The following is a 14,043-nucleotide window of genomic DNA, read 5'->3' on the forward strand; positions in this document are numbered from 1 at the left end:
TTCCCCAAGGGAAACAAGACAGGCTGAAAATCTTAAAAAGCAAAACTGAGTGCAGGAAGAATCATTAACATTATAATTCTCCACAGTTTACAGCATCTCGGTCTGTCCCCAGCTTCTATGCTTTCGCTTGTAGCGCTGCATCATCATTAGCTAGGTTATCGCACTGGATTTCCAACGACTCACTTTGTGCTGTCAGTGTGTCTGTGAAGGTTCTCAGTCATCCAGGTCATCATAGTCAAAGGAGCTTGCAAAGAAAAGCGTCTGGACTTCTTTAAGTTACTTGAAGACGTTTCACCTCTCTTCAGAGGTGCTTCTTCAGTTCTAAGGTCAAATGGTGGGGAGTCCCAGATATAAACCTAGTGGGAGTGTCCCCCCACAGAGGGACAAAAGGACCCCCTGATGATCCTCTAATCGCCTGAGCCAAGGTGTGAAACTGGGTGTGGGTGCTTTCAGTGCATTTCCACCCTCTTAGTAGTCGACCAGTTGGGTCTTACATGCATCTAATTTCAGTCCCTACTGTTACAATGACCTGGTGCATTTCTGTCTTAGGAAGGAGACGTGTATTCTGGATCCTTTTAAATTATATTAAAATGTAAAGTTTTGCATTAGGGCTGTCGCTACATTAAGTAAACTGTGGCTTGCTGGTTGTCTAATTTTACTACATATTCTCCTTCGGTTATTTATCTATTTAACATAAACTTAGAAACACATTTGGCTCATGTTAACCAGGATTGAAGGTATCAGTGTATTTGATTACTTTAGGTTCCTAAAATTTGCTAAAATCACGTCTCCACAAATCATTGGGTGATGTTAAATCGTCTACATCCATTCTGCTATAAACACAACACTGTGCATTCATGTGTTTCAGTGATGATTGAGTTTACCACCAAATATTCACTGGTGGTAAACGAAGTCATTATATACCTATGCGCTTACACAGCTAGGGAACTGAGCCAACATCAAGCTTGTTGCTGTTGACAGAACCACCAAGTCTACATCATACATGGCATACACCCAGCAAAAAGTCACAGCAATTCATCTCTGGAGTACTCAAGCAGTCAAATCACACTTTGAGTCTCTTACACGCTCTGCCCCAACAGCGATGTCAAGCAGCGAGTGGAACTCCAATTCAGCTGTCAGCTGTGGAGGAGATGGAGAATGGAAAGCGCTGCAAGGAGAAGAAGACACTTCTCTCATTATCCTTTCTTCTCATGGCAGCTTCACTTGCCCTGAGAGTCAGCTGTCAATCACAGCCAGGCGCATTAAGACAGCGGGTGCCCCGAAAGTAAGGCGCACTCATCAAATCTGCCAGCAGGCAGCAAGAAAACACCCATAGAGCCCACAGCCACCTGCAATTAAAGTGCTGCACCACTGTAGAGAAAGGAACCCGAGGCCACCTGCAGGTCAGCGAAAAACCCAATTACCAGCATGTCATATATTGTCAGGGAGAGTAATTCCTGGAAACAAAACAGCTCTGACTCACCTTTGCAGTGGCTGCAGAGAGCAAAAGATGAGATCGTAGGTGCAAGTGCAAGAATCAAATCTCTAAATTAGGTAAATGGAACTTTTGTTTTAATTATTGTTGGAACAAACTAGAAAACGGGGAGAAAAGGCTCCAGGTTAACGGTACGCACAGGGCCACACAGCTCAGACCATGTGGTTTCATGTACAAAACTCTCAAAGTGGTGGATTAAAAGTTATAAAAATAGAACATTTACAGAAACATATCTACAAAGTCAGTTCATTGGCCATAATTCGGCTACTATTTTGTAATTTTTTTCTTTTTTCAAGGAAAAAAAAAAGTACAATCAAACAACTAAACCAGACATTCACAGCTTAAAGTTGTGAGCACATTATTATGCAGTCTTTAGCACAGAAACGGTTGCTACACAGTAGTTTCATGTTTCCACAAGCCGGTCTTTACTGCGGCTGCACTGTCCGTTTTAATTACAGCCACTGCCTGTCCATTCTCTTTAAGCGTGCCACCGTTGTGAGTGATAAGGTTCAGCCCATAAGACTTAGGGTGGCTTTCCAGCCCCGTGCTGCCAGGCTGCTTTTCAGAAGCAGAGTCTCTACTTGAGCTCGACCCTGCCGCAGTAACCGACTGCTCAGTCTCTACGGTTACCACAGATCCTTTCCCCAGCGTGCTGCCGCCTCCTTTATCTGAATAGCGGGAGCGCCGCGGCAGGCTGGCGCTGTCGCTGCTGTCCTGTTGCAGCTGGCTCTGATGCCGCTCCCTGTACGCCATGTAGGCCGCTCGTCTACTGTTGCGAGCTGCCATGTCGTAGTGATGGTGTCTCCTGTGTGGGGCGCTCTGCACGCTGCCCTCCACGCTGGTAGGCACGTCGTAGGCGTACTCTCGCAGCACGGTGAGCCGACTCGCCCTGTGCGTGCGCGCTCTGTTTTTGTGATGCCTGCTTATGTGGCCGTTGGCGGTGGCGGCGACGGTGGCGGCGACTGTGGTGGCGACTGTGGTGGCTGGGTTGCTCGCGTTGTTCACGGGGTGGAACTGGACCTCGAGCGGTGACACGTGCATTTTGATTTCATTGTCTAGTGAATGCTCGGTCAGGCTGTTGTCCAAAATAGCAGCTCCATTGGCTGCCGCTGATGCTGAGGCTGACTTGCACTGTGCAGCCTCCGCGTGGAGATTGGTCAGCTTGCTGCCGTGGGCGGAGTTGCGCATGCTCGGGGCGCTCTTGTTTGTATAGGAAGAGTCCGCGCTGCTGTGGCCGCACTTGGCTGACTCCCCATCTGCCTTGTTGTCAGATCCTGTCGTGGATATCATCGCCACGCCTGACTGAGGCAGAAGGGTGTCCTCCTGTGCGGAGTATGCTCGTCTCCCGGAGCAACAGACCTGGGACCAGTGGCGCCTCATATCTTGCCTATTGACGCAGTGATGAGCAGCCATGAAGGCCCCGAGTGCCAGCGCCACCACCCCAAACAAGCAGGTGAAAGCTAAATCAAATGGGTGGTCCTGTGATACCGCCATGGCGCCGAACACCCACAGGGCTGCGTACAGCCCCAATGCCCCCGCTGCACCCATCAACTGCCCAGCGAAGGTGTGCTCGTTCTCCAGAGCCGACAGTGGCACAGTGTGGGGGGGAAACACTAATGAAGAGGACGCCTCATGTGGCTGAAGCTGCAGGGTGAGGGGGTGGCAGTGGCTGCCGGGAGCATCGGGCCCAACCTCAGTGTTGGCCGGAGCCAGATGCTGCTGCTCTTCGGTCGGCTCTTTGAGCTCGTAACGGCGCTCAGGGTGCCGGCGCAGCTGCAGCAGGATGCTGAGGAAGTACATGCAGTCCACGAAGATGATAAAAACTACCGGGCCATAAAATGCTCCGATGCTCGGCTCCCACGCCATCCAGCAACTAATGAAGACAGAGATAAGACGATTCAGACATCAGATGTGGCTTTTCTTTTCAACTCTATATGAGCCTCAAGGTTTAGCATTCATTTAAATTTACCGAACATGCTAATGGTAAAGTTTTCCTCATTAAAACAATACCTCATCTCCCCCATCTTAATCTGTCGCTGTGATTATTAACCCGAGAAACTCGAAATTACTCTGGAAAAAGTTTTGCGTCTCATTCTTACAGTTACTGTCCCATTACATTTAATAACACAGGCTGAATTCGTTTTGGTTGCAAGAAATTAATTAAGCTCCAAAGACTCCAAGACAGATACGGCTCCAGATTTCTCAATTAGTCAGCCACGCTACACAATCTAAACAGCTGCCGCCGTAGAGAGCGGGGCGGGGGAGCTCGCTGTAAACTGGCAGCAGTTTCTTGTTGCTTCGATGCGCATATCATTAAAAGGCATCTATAATCAGAACTGGAGGGAATAAACCTTCCCTCATAAAAATATTCGAGCTAATGCAGTGCAGTCTGGCCTGGACAACTACAAAGCCAATTTCTCTTAAAGACAGAAGGTAGAAAAATATGTGAATCTGTTGACCAGATAAAATGGCACGGCGTTTCCATGAAATCAAACCAAGAGAAGGAAACTTTAATGACTAAAGTTCTACTTACTATGGCGCATTGATCTGGCTGCCGTAGTTTTTGATGTTTGCTGCAGCAGTGATCCCACAGACTATGATGGGTATCCCTCCGCCAATTAAGTAGAACCTTTTGGAGAAAGGAAAGAGAGGTAGTTCAGTTTCAGTCTTTGGATGATAAAATAGGCATGAAGGAAATAAAAGAGATCAGGTGACGCTTCGGGCTTCTACAGTGACACCGTGTGGTGGCAGCCTCACTAAAATGTGGCCACATATAACAACAGAAATGGCATATACACATTTAAGGGAAGGTATGCTGAGTATATATACAGAGAAGTTTTATGACACAGCGTAGCGTGTCCTGCGCTGCGTCTGTAATTTGTGTAAAAAACACACGACAACTCGAGCTTGGTTCACATTATAAAAGCTGCCTGTTGCTACAGATTTATGCACAGGAAGAATCACACGCACACATCTCAACGGACAAAATGCACAGTCTTGTTTATCTGAACAGTTAAAGAGCCTGAGTCTAGTTTATGTGGTATTTACAAGCATACGGATTTTGCTGTACTGCTATTAATTCAACTGTGCCTGTGCGATCCAGACATACTGCAAAGGAAGCAGGCACAAAATAAGTGACGCTCTGGTTCATTTCTTCACTTCCAGGATAATAAAAAGATAGTAAGCTAGAACTGGGTGAAACAAAAGCTCTGAAGCCCTTAGTAGAATTACTACATGTTCAGACGGTTGCACAAGGCTATCATTTGGAGAGTGTAGTTTAAAAAGGCACCACTTTTGCCACACATCTGCTGCGGTGAAAGAGTCAAACCTCAGCATTGGCCGCGGCGGTGGCGGCGGCTCGTCCAGCTCCTCGTAGCGCTTGGCCTTGCGCGTCACTTGCTTGTAAATGTTCCTTGCAGTCACGCCCACCCAGAGAGTGGTAGCGAGAGTGGAGTAGTGCAGCAAAATGCCCACCTAGGAGAGAATGGACCATTATAGTAGCAGCGAAATCAGTGATTGTCAGTATGACAAAATGTGCCTCTTCAGCTCTATTCTTTAATCGATAAAAGTAAGAGAACGGAGCACACTGTAGATATTTTTGTTTCGTGCATCTTCTGCTTAAGACATCATCATCACATTGAGTTGGATGTTAACATTAGAAAATATCGTTTTACATCAAAGCACATTCAATAAATCAACAAGGTCTTGCATCCAGATTGGTACAATTTAAAAACAAAAAAGAAAAAGAAAGAAGAAAAAGTAGTGCGTCCCACTTCAGCACACCTTGAGGAGAGGTGCAGGGTTGCCTCAAGCCATGAAACAAGCTACAGTATCTTTCTATGCCACCCCACCCTCTGAGTTTCACAAGTGCAGTGATTTTAGCCAAAGGCAACTTTTTCAACTTCTTATTCCTAGAAAACATTCAAAGTAGAAGCAAACGAGGCGGGGAGGGTGGGAGAGGCTCGGAGTGTGCGGGCGCTGTATACTCACTGCTTGACAGACGCTTGAGAATCGCGTCTGATTGATGCCACCTATAAAAACCCCACAGGTGAGGGACATGTGGAAGCAGAGGTTGATCAACATGTGCCAAAACTTCCGGCTCACTCGGACAGACCTGCAGTCGCAGAAACAACAGATTGCAGAGCTATGAATGAGAAAAGGGGGCTCATGGGAAAGACGTTCAATACCACTGGTTTATTCTCTTACCTGTGATGGTAGATATAGCTTATAATAATGGTGGCCAGGCACAGGAGGAGTATGACAGTGGTGGCGTAGATAACCGGGTGCAGTGGCTTAATGCTTGGCGAGGAATATTCCATAGCGCTGAGATCCTGAAACAAGAATGAGATCATAGAGAGATATATTAGAGGGCCAGTGAGGTCATACTGTGCACATGGGTGCTGATCGCCTCACAAACTCCCAAGTGAACATAAAGAGGCAGCCCAACCTACCATAAGCAGGCCATAGTTGCCCAGAGAGTTGCATGATATGGTTGTGAAATTGTCGTGATGGTCTAATATGCGGCAGCCGTCGCTCTGCCATCCTCCCTGACCTCCCGCCTGGCTCAAGTTCCAGCAGGCGGACACAGCATCTGAGCCGCGGGCAAACAGGCGCAGGGTGACATTAACGGGGGTCTTCAGGACGCGTGGAGTCATGCCATCTGATGCCAAGTACACAGTGGGGTAAAACACTTTTCAGTTTGTTTCCTAATAATGTGTCCTTCTTGATTAGAAGAGCTGACCTTTTGTCAGGTTAGGGTTTATGCCTGCAACATCACGACTCACCTATCTTGGCCATGATGACAGGTGTGGCTACACTTCTCCTCCGCCCTCCATCAGCAAGTTGGGAGGAGTTGCCAGTGGATGGAAAAAACTTGCCATTGTGGAAGCCAAGTAGGTGGAGCTTGTAGACTGTGTCCTCTGGCTGCCCAGGAGGTACAGCCTCAGTAAGGAGAGACTGGGGAAATTGCAGGGAAGCCTCCGCTGCAGTGCTCTATAAAGACAAAAAAATCAATGAAAGAACAACTTGTCATGTGAAACTACTCAAAAGACGCTGTTACGACTAAAATCTGATGAATTCAATTATAAATTCAGAAGCTGTCCACAGATAAAAGTTCCGCCTAATGAAACTGCAAACTAGTTTTTTTTTCCTGGCAGGAGCTGACCTTGTAAAAGATGCTGGAAAACGAGCTGCTTGTGTTACATTTGAAGGTGAGCTGGCGGTCCTGGCCGAGGGGGCGCTCGGGGATGGCCCTCTGCAGTAACACGCAGGACATACCATTCCAGTCACTGACCTTGACAAAGTGGACGTCCAGTGCAATGTTAGGGGAGGTCTGGAAGGACAACAGAAAGAGTCAAATGCAGCTCTGCGTCACACATAATCTGTAGTGCAACATGTCTAAATGCTGTTGGTGAGGCTAACCACGGGGAAGGCCTGAGGTGTAGCTGGGCGGTAAGCAGCAATCTTCTGGAGGCAGGCGATGATGCGGGAGCAGGCCATGGCTTCACGCTGAGCCATCGACAACACCCTCTCGTCGGCCAGCATCAGGTTACTGGCCATGCTGACCATCACCTGACCCAGCTAGGAGACAAAGAGACACAACAAGATTTCCAACTACATCCAACTCAGCAGCGCATACTCCAAGTTTTTAAAAGAGAAACAATTAAATGTGAACACATAAGCACACCCACTTACGTCTTTAAACTTCTCAACAAACTTCCCAAACTTCTCGATCATCTCAGCCACAAAGATGATATCCATCTTGTCTGAGAAGTTGGCAGCATCCTTCGTGTAGACAAACAGGCGCTGAGCTATAGTCACCACATTGCTCTCATTTAGAGGCATCTAGGAAAAACAAAACTGGGCATGAATAGAGAGCTGTGGGCCACAGGTGTGAGGAAGCTCAAAACCATCAAATCACAGCCTGAATGACCAGATGCAAACCTGGTTGATGACATTGAGGAATCTTGTGACATCCTTCTGAAACTGGCAGCGGGAATAATCCTCTTCTGCCCATTGGCCCTCGCGATCACAGTAACGCCAAGCCCGCTGCTCTTCACTGGAGCTGCCCGAGTACGTGCTTCCGCTTGATGGCAATCGGTTGCAGGGCAGGTAGGCTCTGATCCCTGCTAAGGTGCGTGGCCACCTGGGAGGATTTAAATAAATTGCTGTTTATTTCCACTTAAGGCTGTGTCATGTGAGCCAAAATAGGTCCAATCTGGTAACTGAAGGAGTAACACTGTTTGGCCACAAGGGGGTGCTGCTTGCACAATAACACAACTGCTCCAACACAGCAAGAATATTTATTACTTCACCTTTGGTATATTCCATCACACTGGATTTTTGAGTTTTAAGTGGTTTTAAGTTTAAAAAGAAAAAAAAAGAGAAAAAAGAGGAGTAAGTATCCACCTGAACTCTCCCTTGTTGTTGGAGACACGTTCAGGGACGCAGTACTTGGCTGAACTTTGCAGCACCACAATGTGGACCGTCCTGGTGGTGTTTCCCCTGCTTGTCCTGACCCGACACTCCCAGTTGCCCGTAAAACCAGGTTGGATGTTTGAGATGGTCAATGCACTGATGGAAACCATGAGAATATAATATATTTTATGTTAATTGGTCAAGGTGGCTATATAAATTCCTATGAACTGCAGAATACACCAACATCTATCTTCATACCTGGCAATCAGCGAGCAGTTCTGCACAATGCGCTTTTCAATGAAGATGCCTTGAGTGGCGTCAGGCTTGACCATGAGGCCCCTGTGGTACCACAGCACCTGCATGTCCTCTGCCACGAGGGAGGCCTGACACTGGAACGGCAGGCTGTCCCCCTGAAAGACGACCTGCCGCTGGGATGGGGTCAGCTGGAAGGAGGGCAGCTCGAGTGGAGCGTCTGAGGAAAACAAGCAGGCGAGTCAGGCGGTATTTCTCAAAATAAAAATGAAGAGTCGCTCATTTTTCAGTTCTGTTTACTATACAAGTTAAAACTGCATCTTTAAATTCTCAGTACTTCAGTGCCATTTGTAATTCATGTCAGGCTTCTGCTAAATCTACGCCATACATTTCATAATTCCTCACTGAGATGAGTGCCAAACCGATAAGACATGAGCAAGTACAAACAAAGGCAGCGCTGGCCTGGGCAGCCCTTGTCTTATCTCCCGTGTCATTGCACAAGCCCCTGTTACCCAAACACTAACCTCACTGATACCAAAACAGAGACGTTAAAGGGACAGCGCAGCATTTTGACTGTACAGTCGTCTGAGCTGCTGCTCAGTTATTTAGACATGTTTAAGACAGGACAAATGGCAGATCCGAGTCAGTGCCAATTAAAATGATACAGTTCTGTTGCAGGATGTTCAAGCAATTATATTTTAACGTGTGCGTGTGTGTCTCCGTACCGCATGTAAAGAGCTCCGGCCTGATGGAGGTAACTGACTGACCCTGTAGAGACTGTGGGTAGGAGCACTCTGTGTTCCTTACAGAGATTTTCCTGTCTTTGATCCAGCGCAGCAGCCAGAGAAGGTTGCAGTCACACAGCAGGTAAGGTGTCTTGAAGTCCCTGGAGATGGACAAAAACAACACCTGGGGTCAGTTTAGGTGATCGAGCGCCATCAAACAGACTGACAATGGCCACGTGCATGAAGTTTCTTTTCAAGCTGAGCATACTCACAGCGCCTTCAGAGACACCAAGCTGTCAAAGGTCCCCTGAGCCAATGAAGAGAACATGTTCCCTGTAAGGTTTCTGAATGGAGAAAAAAAAAAAAAAAAGGTTATATTTGGGATGTACTATAAAGACATGACTAGATTACATTCACAGCAGTGCAAATGACTTACAGTCGGATCAGACTGGATAGACCTTTAAAGATGTCGCTGTTAAGACAGCTGATGCTGTTGTTGGCCAGGTCTCTGCAGTGCACACAGAAGAAGAATGACATTTTATTTGTTTGACAGCTGAAAAAATAAACCAATCTAAGAGCCGTGTTGTTCTACCACGGTGACTCTTAACCAGGGGTACTCAGAGATTAGCTGTACTATTACGTTTAATGAAGTGAGACAGAAAATTTAATTGGCACAAAACAGCAGACAAATTGTATTACAGTAGATAAGTAATGATCAAAAAATAAACAAATAATTTAAATTCCCAAGAGCTCACTAGCTAATTGTATAGATAAAGAAATCAGACTGAACATAACAGATCTTCTCTTTCTTCTTTCAGCTGATGCCTTTAAGAGTCGCCACAGCAGATCACCCTATCCCTGGTGTCCTCCACTGTCACATAACCATCCTTGACTACTTGAATCTCCTCCTCTGTGGTCATTCAACCTCAATGGTAACAATAACTGAGAAGCGGTAAGCTGAAAGTTGTCCGCATCCAGTTTAAATGAGTTTTACTAAAGTTACTTGAAAAGTATGCCAGAAAAAAAAAGGTTGGGGACCACTGGGCCAAAAGATCATCGAGTTGTCTTCATCTGAGCTGCAAATGTATTGGCACATAAATGAACAGCTCGAGAAACGCTGCTGAGTTGCTGAGATAAAAACAGTAGGTTTAAAAGAAAAAAGCCAAGTTCAACAGAGGCAGGTCGAGACAGAGACCTCCAAATTCAGCCGACAGGCTTACAACTTCCAAGGTGATTTTAGATAATGTCTGTGTGGGCCTGCGGGGGGAACCTACACATCAAAGGCACAGCAACACTGTGGTAGGTGATTAATCACCCGTGATTAATGTCAAATGCAGGAAAAGTGTGTGTTTCACCCCTTGATGTGACCTGACATTGCAAACATCAGATGGAAGTGTCAGAGACTCTTTCAAAAAGGAAACTTGGAGACAGTTCAGGGGCTTAACGGGGAAAAGATGGAGGCTGCCTCTGTGAATTACACTGACTCTACCAACATTCAGAAATATTCACCGAAGGAAGGTCCAGGTCAGCTGGAGCACACCGCCTTCAGCAGATATAATCATCATCAAGGGATAATCCAAGAGTCATAAACATAAAGATGTTTCTACAACCTCAATACTACTACAGCTAATAATAACAATAATAAAGATCCATAGACCTCAATAAACTAAAATAATAAAAAGTAAAACGTTTCAGTGGATTAACTACTTCTTTCATTAATACAGAAATCTAGTAACAGTAGTGCAACTAAGCACTGTTAGCATTCTGGTTAAGCTGTGTTTCTGGCATCCTGTCAGAGGGAAACTGCCTTAGTTGCCACATTGTGGCGTCTAACAAGATTTGTATTTACAAATACAGTTGTGTCTGGGACCAAGGCTAATGATGGAGGTGAGACCAAAACCTCTGAATTAATGCTGCAACCCAGAAACCCAAAACAATGAGGTAAAAGGCACTAAAATATAATACTGAGAAGAGGGGAATGGTATATCCTTATAATCTACTAGATGTAGACTGTAGGTTTTTGGTTCAATAATAACATTAATTTAAGCTTTTACCATTATCCATAAAGCTACTTCAAAACAAGAAAGCTAGGTGGCAATTTTTCAGTTTCCAGGGAGGCAGCATTGAATCAAACCCTTGTTATAGCTGTAACATATAAACCTCTGCGCGAGGAAACCAATTGTTGCAAAGTGGCAAGAAACGAAACAAGAGCCAGTGAGAAAAGGCAGATCGTTACCTCAGCTTGCCGCCAGCAAAACTAGATGTTCGGGTGCTTGAGGAAGGTGATACTAACGCAAAAATGATACCTGAAAAACAGCTGGCAGGTATATCCTAGCATCCCGGAATTTATGTAATTATTGGTGTTGCGCCTTAAGGTGCCGGCCGTGGACTTTTACGGTGTGAGGTTATTAGTTTCACTTGGAAGTGAAGAAAAAGCCTCCTTTTGCGGGCCTGCCAAATTTGTGTGTCATGGGAAGGATATAGAAGTGAGGCGGGCGTGCTTTCATCTCCAGTTATCGCCTGGATTCAACTGCTAAAGTTACAGCTACACCAAGAGACTCGAGAATATTTGTTAAAATAGCTAAAAACCAAAAAAAAGTGTCACTTTGTTACTGCTTGGAGTCACATGCATGTCTTTTGGCCACAGGCATGCAGCAAATTAACAGCACAGAGGAGCGCTCCAGAGCAGCACATTCGAGGAGCTGAAGCAAAAATAGCCCGATGTGATAAGGTTCGAGTGGGAATCGTTCAGCTGTTGGGAGGAATGCCGAGTAAGGAGCGCTGAGCCTAAAGGAATCCATAGGGTCTGAGAATGCTGTAGTGTTGGGAGAAGTCTGCTTAAATGTTTTAGTGCGGGGAAATTGAGTGTGTGAACTGTGTAAAGTCAGGTAAGGGATATACTTATCTTGGCCCACGGGGTTGTAACCAGCAGCGCGGCCAAAACCCAAGCTCTCAGCGTGAATAAAGAAACCCAGCTGGGAGCAGCTGCCTACGTCTAGATCAGATGTTAGCTCTCTTGTAAGAGAGATCATTATTACACCCGTCTTAACATCTTTTTAAACTTGTCACTGGTGCGGGCTGAACACAAATTCAGTGGAGACCTGCGCCAGTTTTTACACATTCTGTCTTCTCATCGACACGAGAGCCGCATCGCCTGTCAAAACAGTTATATAACGTCTCTCTTTGATTTGGAGCGAACGTTCCTACGCCCAAAAAACACACACACAACCGTAATGATGTTGTAGTGATGTTGGAAGTCGTCTCAGTGTGCACTCTAATGGAAAACCTGCATTGAAGCTACAGTGAAGAGCTGTGGGCTTTGAAACAAGTGTTTCTGGAGCCTAATAAATACTGAGTAATGAATGCTTTGGACCATTTTTAATGCAGGGTTTTGGAGCCCTGAAGTTGATCTGCGTGTGGTGTACAACAGTGTAAATATTCTGGCACGAGTGAAAAGTGGGGACACTCTCAAGGAGTTAGGAAACTTGTTTCTCTTCTCTGCAGCACAATTTTTCCTTTAAGATGTGTAAATGTGAGCTTTTTATTGTGGCCTTCAATCTGCAGCCTTCGCTTTAAATGCTCCTGTGCTCTGTGACATGGCACACAAGATAAATGAGGCCTCCAAATGACACATCTTGAAGTGAGGATGGGAAAACTCTAATTAGGCGATTGGGGAGGGGGCTAGAGTAAAGTCAAAGATAAGGGCTAAAGCATTACGTGCCAAGTTTCTGAGGCGTTTCATGACATTACAAACCCTGGCAAAACTTATGACATATGAATGAGACATAAAAACTGGCAAAGTCTGCAAATTAACTCCACTCCTATTTTCCACAAAAAATAAATAAATAAAAAATGTATATTAAAAAAGCCGAGTGAATGTGTCGCTTGTAATGCCAAGCCTTGATGTAGGGCTTCTGTGTTTACATTCCCAGAGTCCAGTACTACCTCATCGTCTCCTTTGCTCTTCTGTGCTCCCTCCCTTTCACAGCCGAGTGACTATTACCCTTTGAAATGAACTGAGACAGGCGGTGGGGTCAATTAAACTTTGCTACAAAGCCAAACTGTAAACTGGAGCACGTGTTTCCATGATGATCTCTGTGGTGATAAGAAAGGCCTTTAACGATATATGCGTGTGTGTTAGATTTTAATATGCAGAGGACATATAGACAGGCACGTATCCATCAGAGAATATGCATCGAGGAGGAGGGGAAACGGGGCCAATTCTGATCCGAGGAGCTGACTGCCTTCCTGTCTCGTTCTTATTGCTCTACAGCAGCAGCCAAGCTCAAGTTTGTGTTGGCAGGGACTGGGTGCTGTCGGATGATTCCAATTCATGCTGTGTTCTTGCTCTCGCTCTCATGCGCACACATCCACAAAAGGGAAACACACGGCGACGCGCTTACATTCGACGCCCTAAACAAGCACGCGGCACCCAGATGGATTTGAGAGTTACGTTTTCTGCATATCAGAGTTATCCTCTGTAGATATTCATAGACATCACACACGCATACGTGCTAAAAGACGTCTGAGTCTGCACGGTGTGTGCAGTGATCTCTGGCCAGACAAAACAACCCAGTAGCAATAAGCCCGATTCAGACGAGAACGTTTTTTTCCGTTAATTTGTTGTGAAGGCAGCCTAACAGGGTCATTCCCGGTAACATTTACATAACATTTCCAACACGGCACAAGTCTGAACTGCGTGCAGTGGCATTAACAACAAGGCAGGCACGAGATGATGACGCGCGTGTCCCGTGTTCGTGAATTCATCAGTTCACATCAAAACACTTTATTTTAAAGAACAAAAAGCTCAATCTGAGGACAGCAGCAGCTGACCATGTGTGGCAGCTCACCCCTCTGAGGTGAGGGAAGTACAAAATGTCATTTGCAGTTTGATCATAACTGATCTTCAAGACGAAAAGAAAAAATAACCTGAAACTTCCTGCTGACTTTACCCAAAAATCAGGTTTTCAAAAAGCTTTTTTCACATGAAGTTACACATCTTTGCTGTTAAGTAACTCCCACATAACTCGGAAAGACTTGTGCCAGTAGCTTCTTAACCATTATAGGTGCTAGAACAACTGCTCTTGAGAGAACAACTGCAGAGAGAAAGCACCAGAATTGGACTCTGAACAACTCCTAGTAAAAAATCTGTGG

General features: G+C 45.8%; 1 protein-coding gene across 1 annotated transcript in view; it reads right to left on the minus strand.

Moving 5' to 3' along the window:
* Nucleotides 1–1,559: 1,559 nt before the first annotated feature.
* The window catches only part of adgra3 (adhesion G protein-coupled receptor A3), a 29,400-nt gene continuing 16,916 nt past the window's right edge, over nt 1,560–14,043 (minus strand). Inside the window, exons 4-19 of the mRNA XM_087837597.1 lie at nt 9,326–9,397; nt 9,162–9,233; nt 8,890–9,050; nt 8,171–8,384; nt 7,904–8,068; nt 7,439–7,640; nt 7,190–7,339; nt 6,917–7,075; nt 6,660–6,827; nt 6,280–6,487; nt 5,947–6,155; nt 5,702–5,826; nt 5,486–5,609; nt 4,824–4,969; nt 4,029–4,124; nt 1,560–3,368 (exon numbers count right to left, since the gene is read on the minus strand). Of these exons, the coding sequence (XP_087693723.1) occupies nt 1,886–3,368; nt 4,029–4,124; nt 4,824–4,969; nt 5,486–5,609; nt 5,702–5,826; nt 5,947–6,155; nt 6,280–6,487; nt 6,660–6,827; nt 6,917–7,075; nt 7,190–7,339; nt 7,439–7,640; nt 7,904–8,068; nt 8,171–8,384; nt 8,890–9,050; nt 9,162–9,233; nt 9,326–9,397 (3,754 nt within the window). The 3' untranslated portion in view covers nt 1,560–1,885. The remainder of the gene's footprint in view (nt 3,369–4,028; nt 4,125–4,823; nt 4,970–5,485; nt 5,610–5,701; nt 5,827–5,946; nt 6,156–6,279; nt 6,488–6,659; nt 6,828–6,916; nt 7,076–7,189; nt 7,340–7,438; nt 7,641–7,903; nt 8,069–8,170; nt 8,385–8,889; nt 9,051–9,161; nt 9,234–9,325; nt 9,398–14,043) is intronic.

The sequence above is a fragment of the Neolamprologus brichardi genome, chromosome 3, assembly GCF_056152115.1.
Source record: "Neolamprologus brichardi isolate AB-2024 chromosome 3, ASM5615211v1, whole genome shotgun sequence".
Lineage (NCBI taxonomy): Eukaryota > Metazoa > Chordata > Actinopteri > Cichliformes > Cichlidae > Neolamprologus > Neolamprologus brichardi.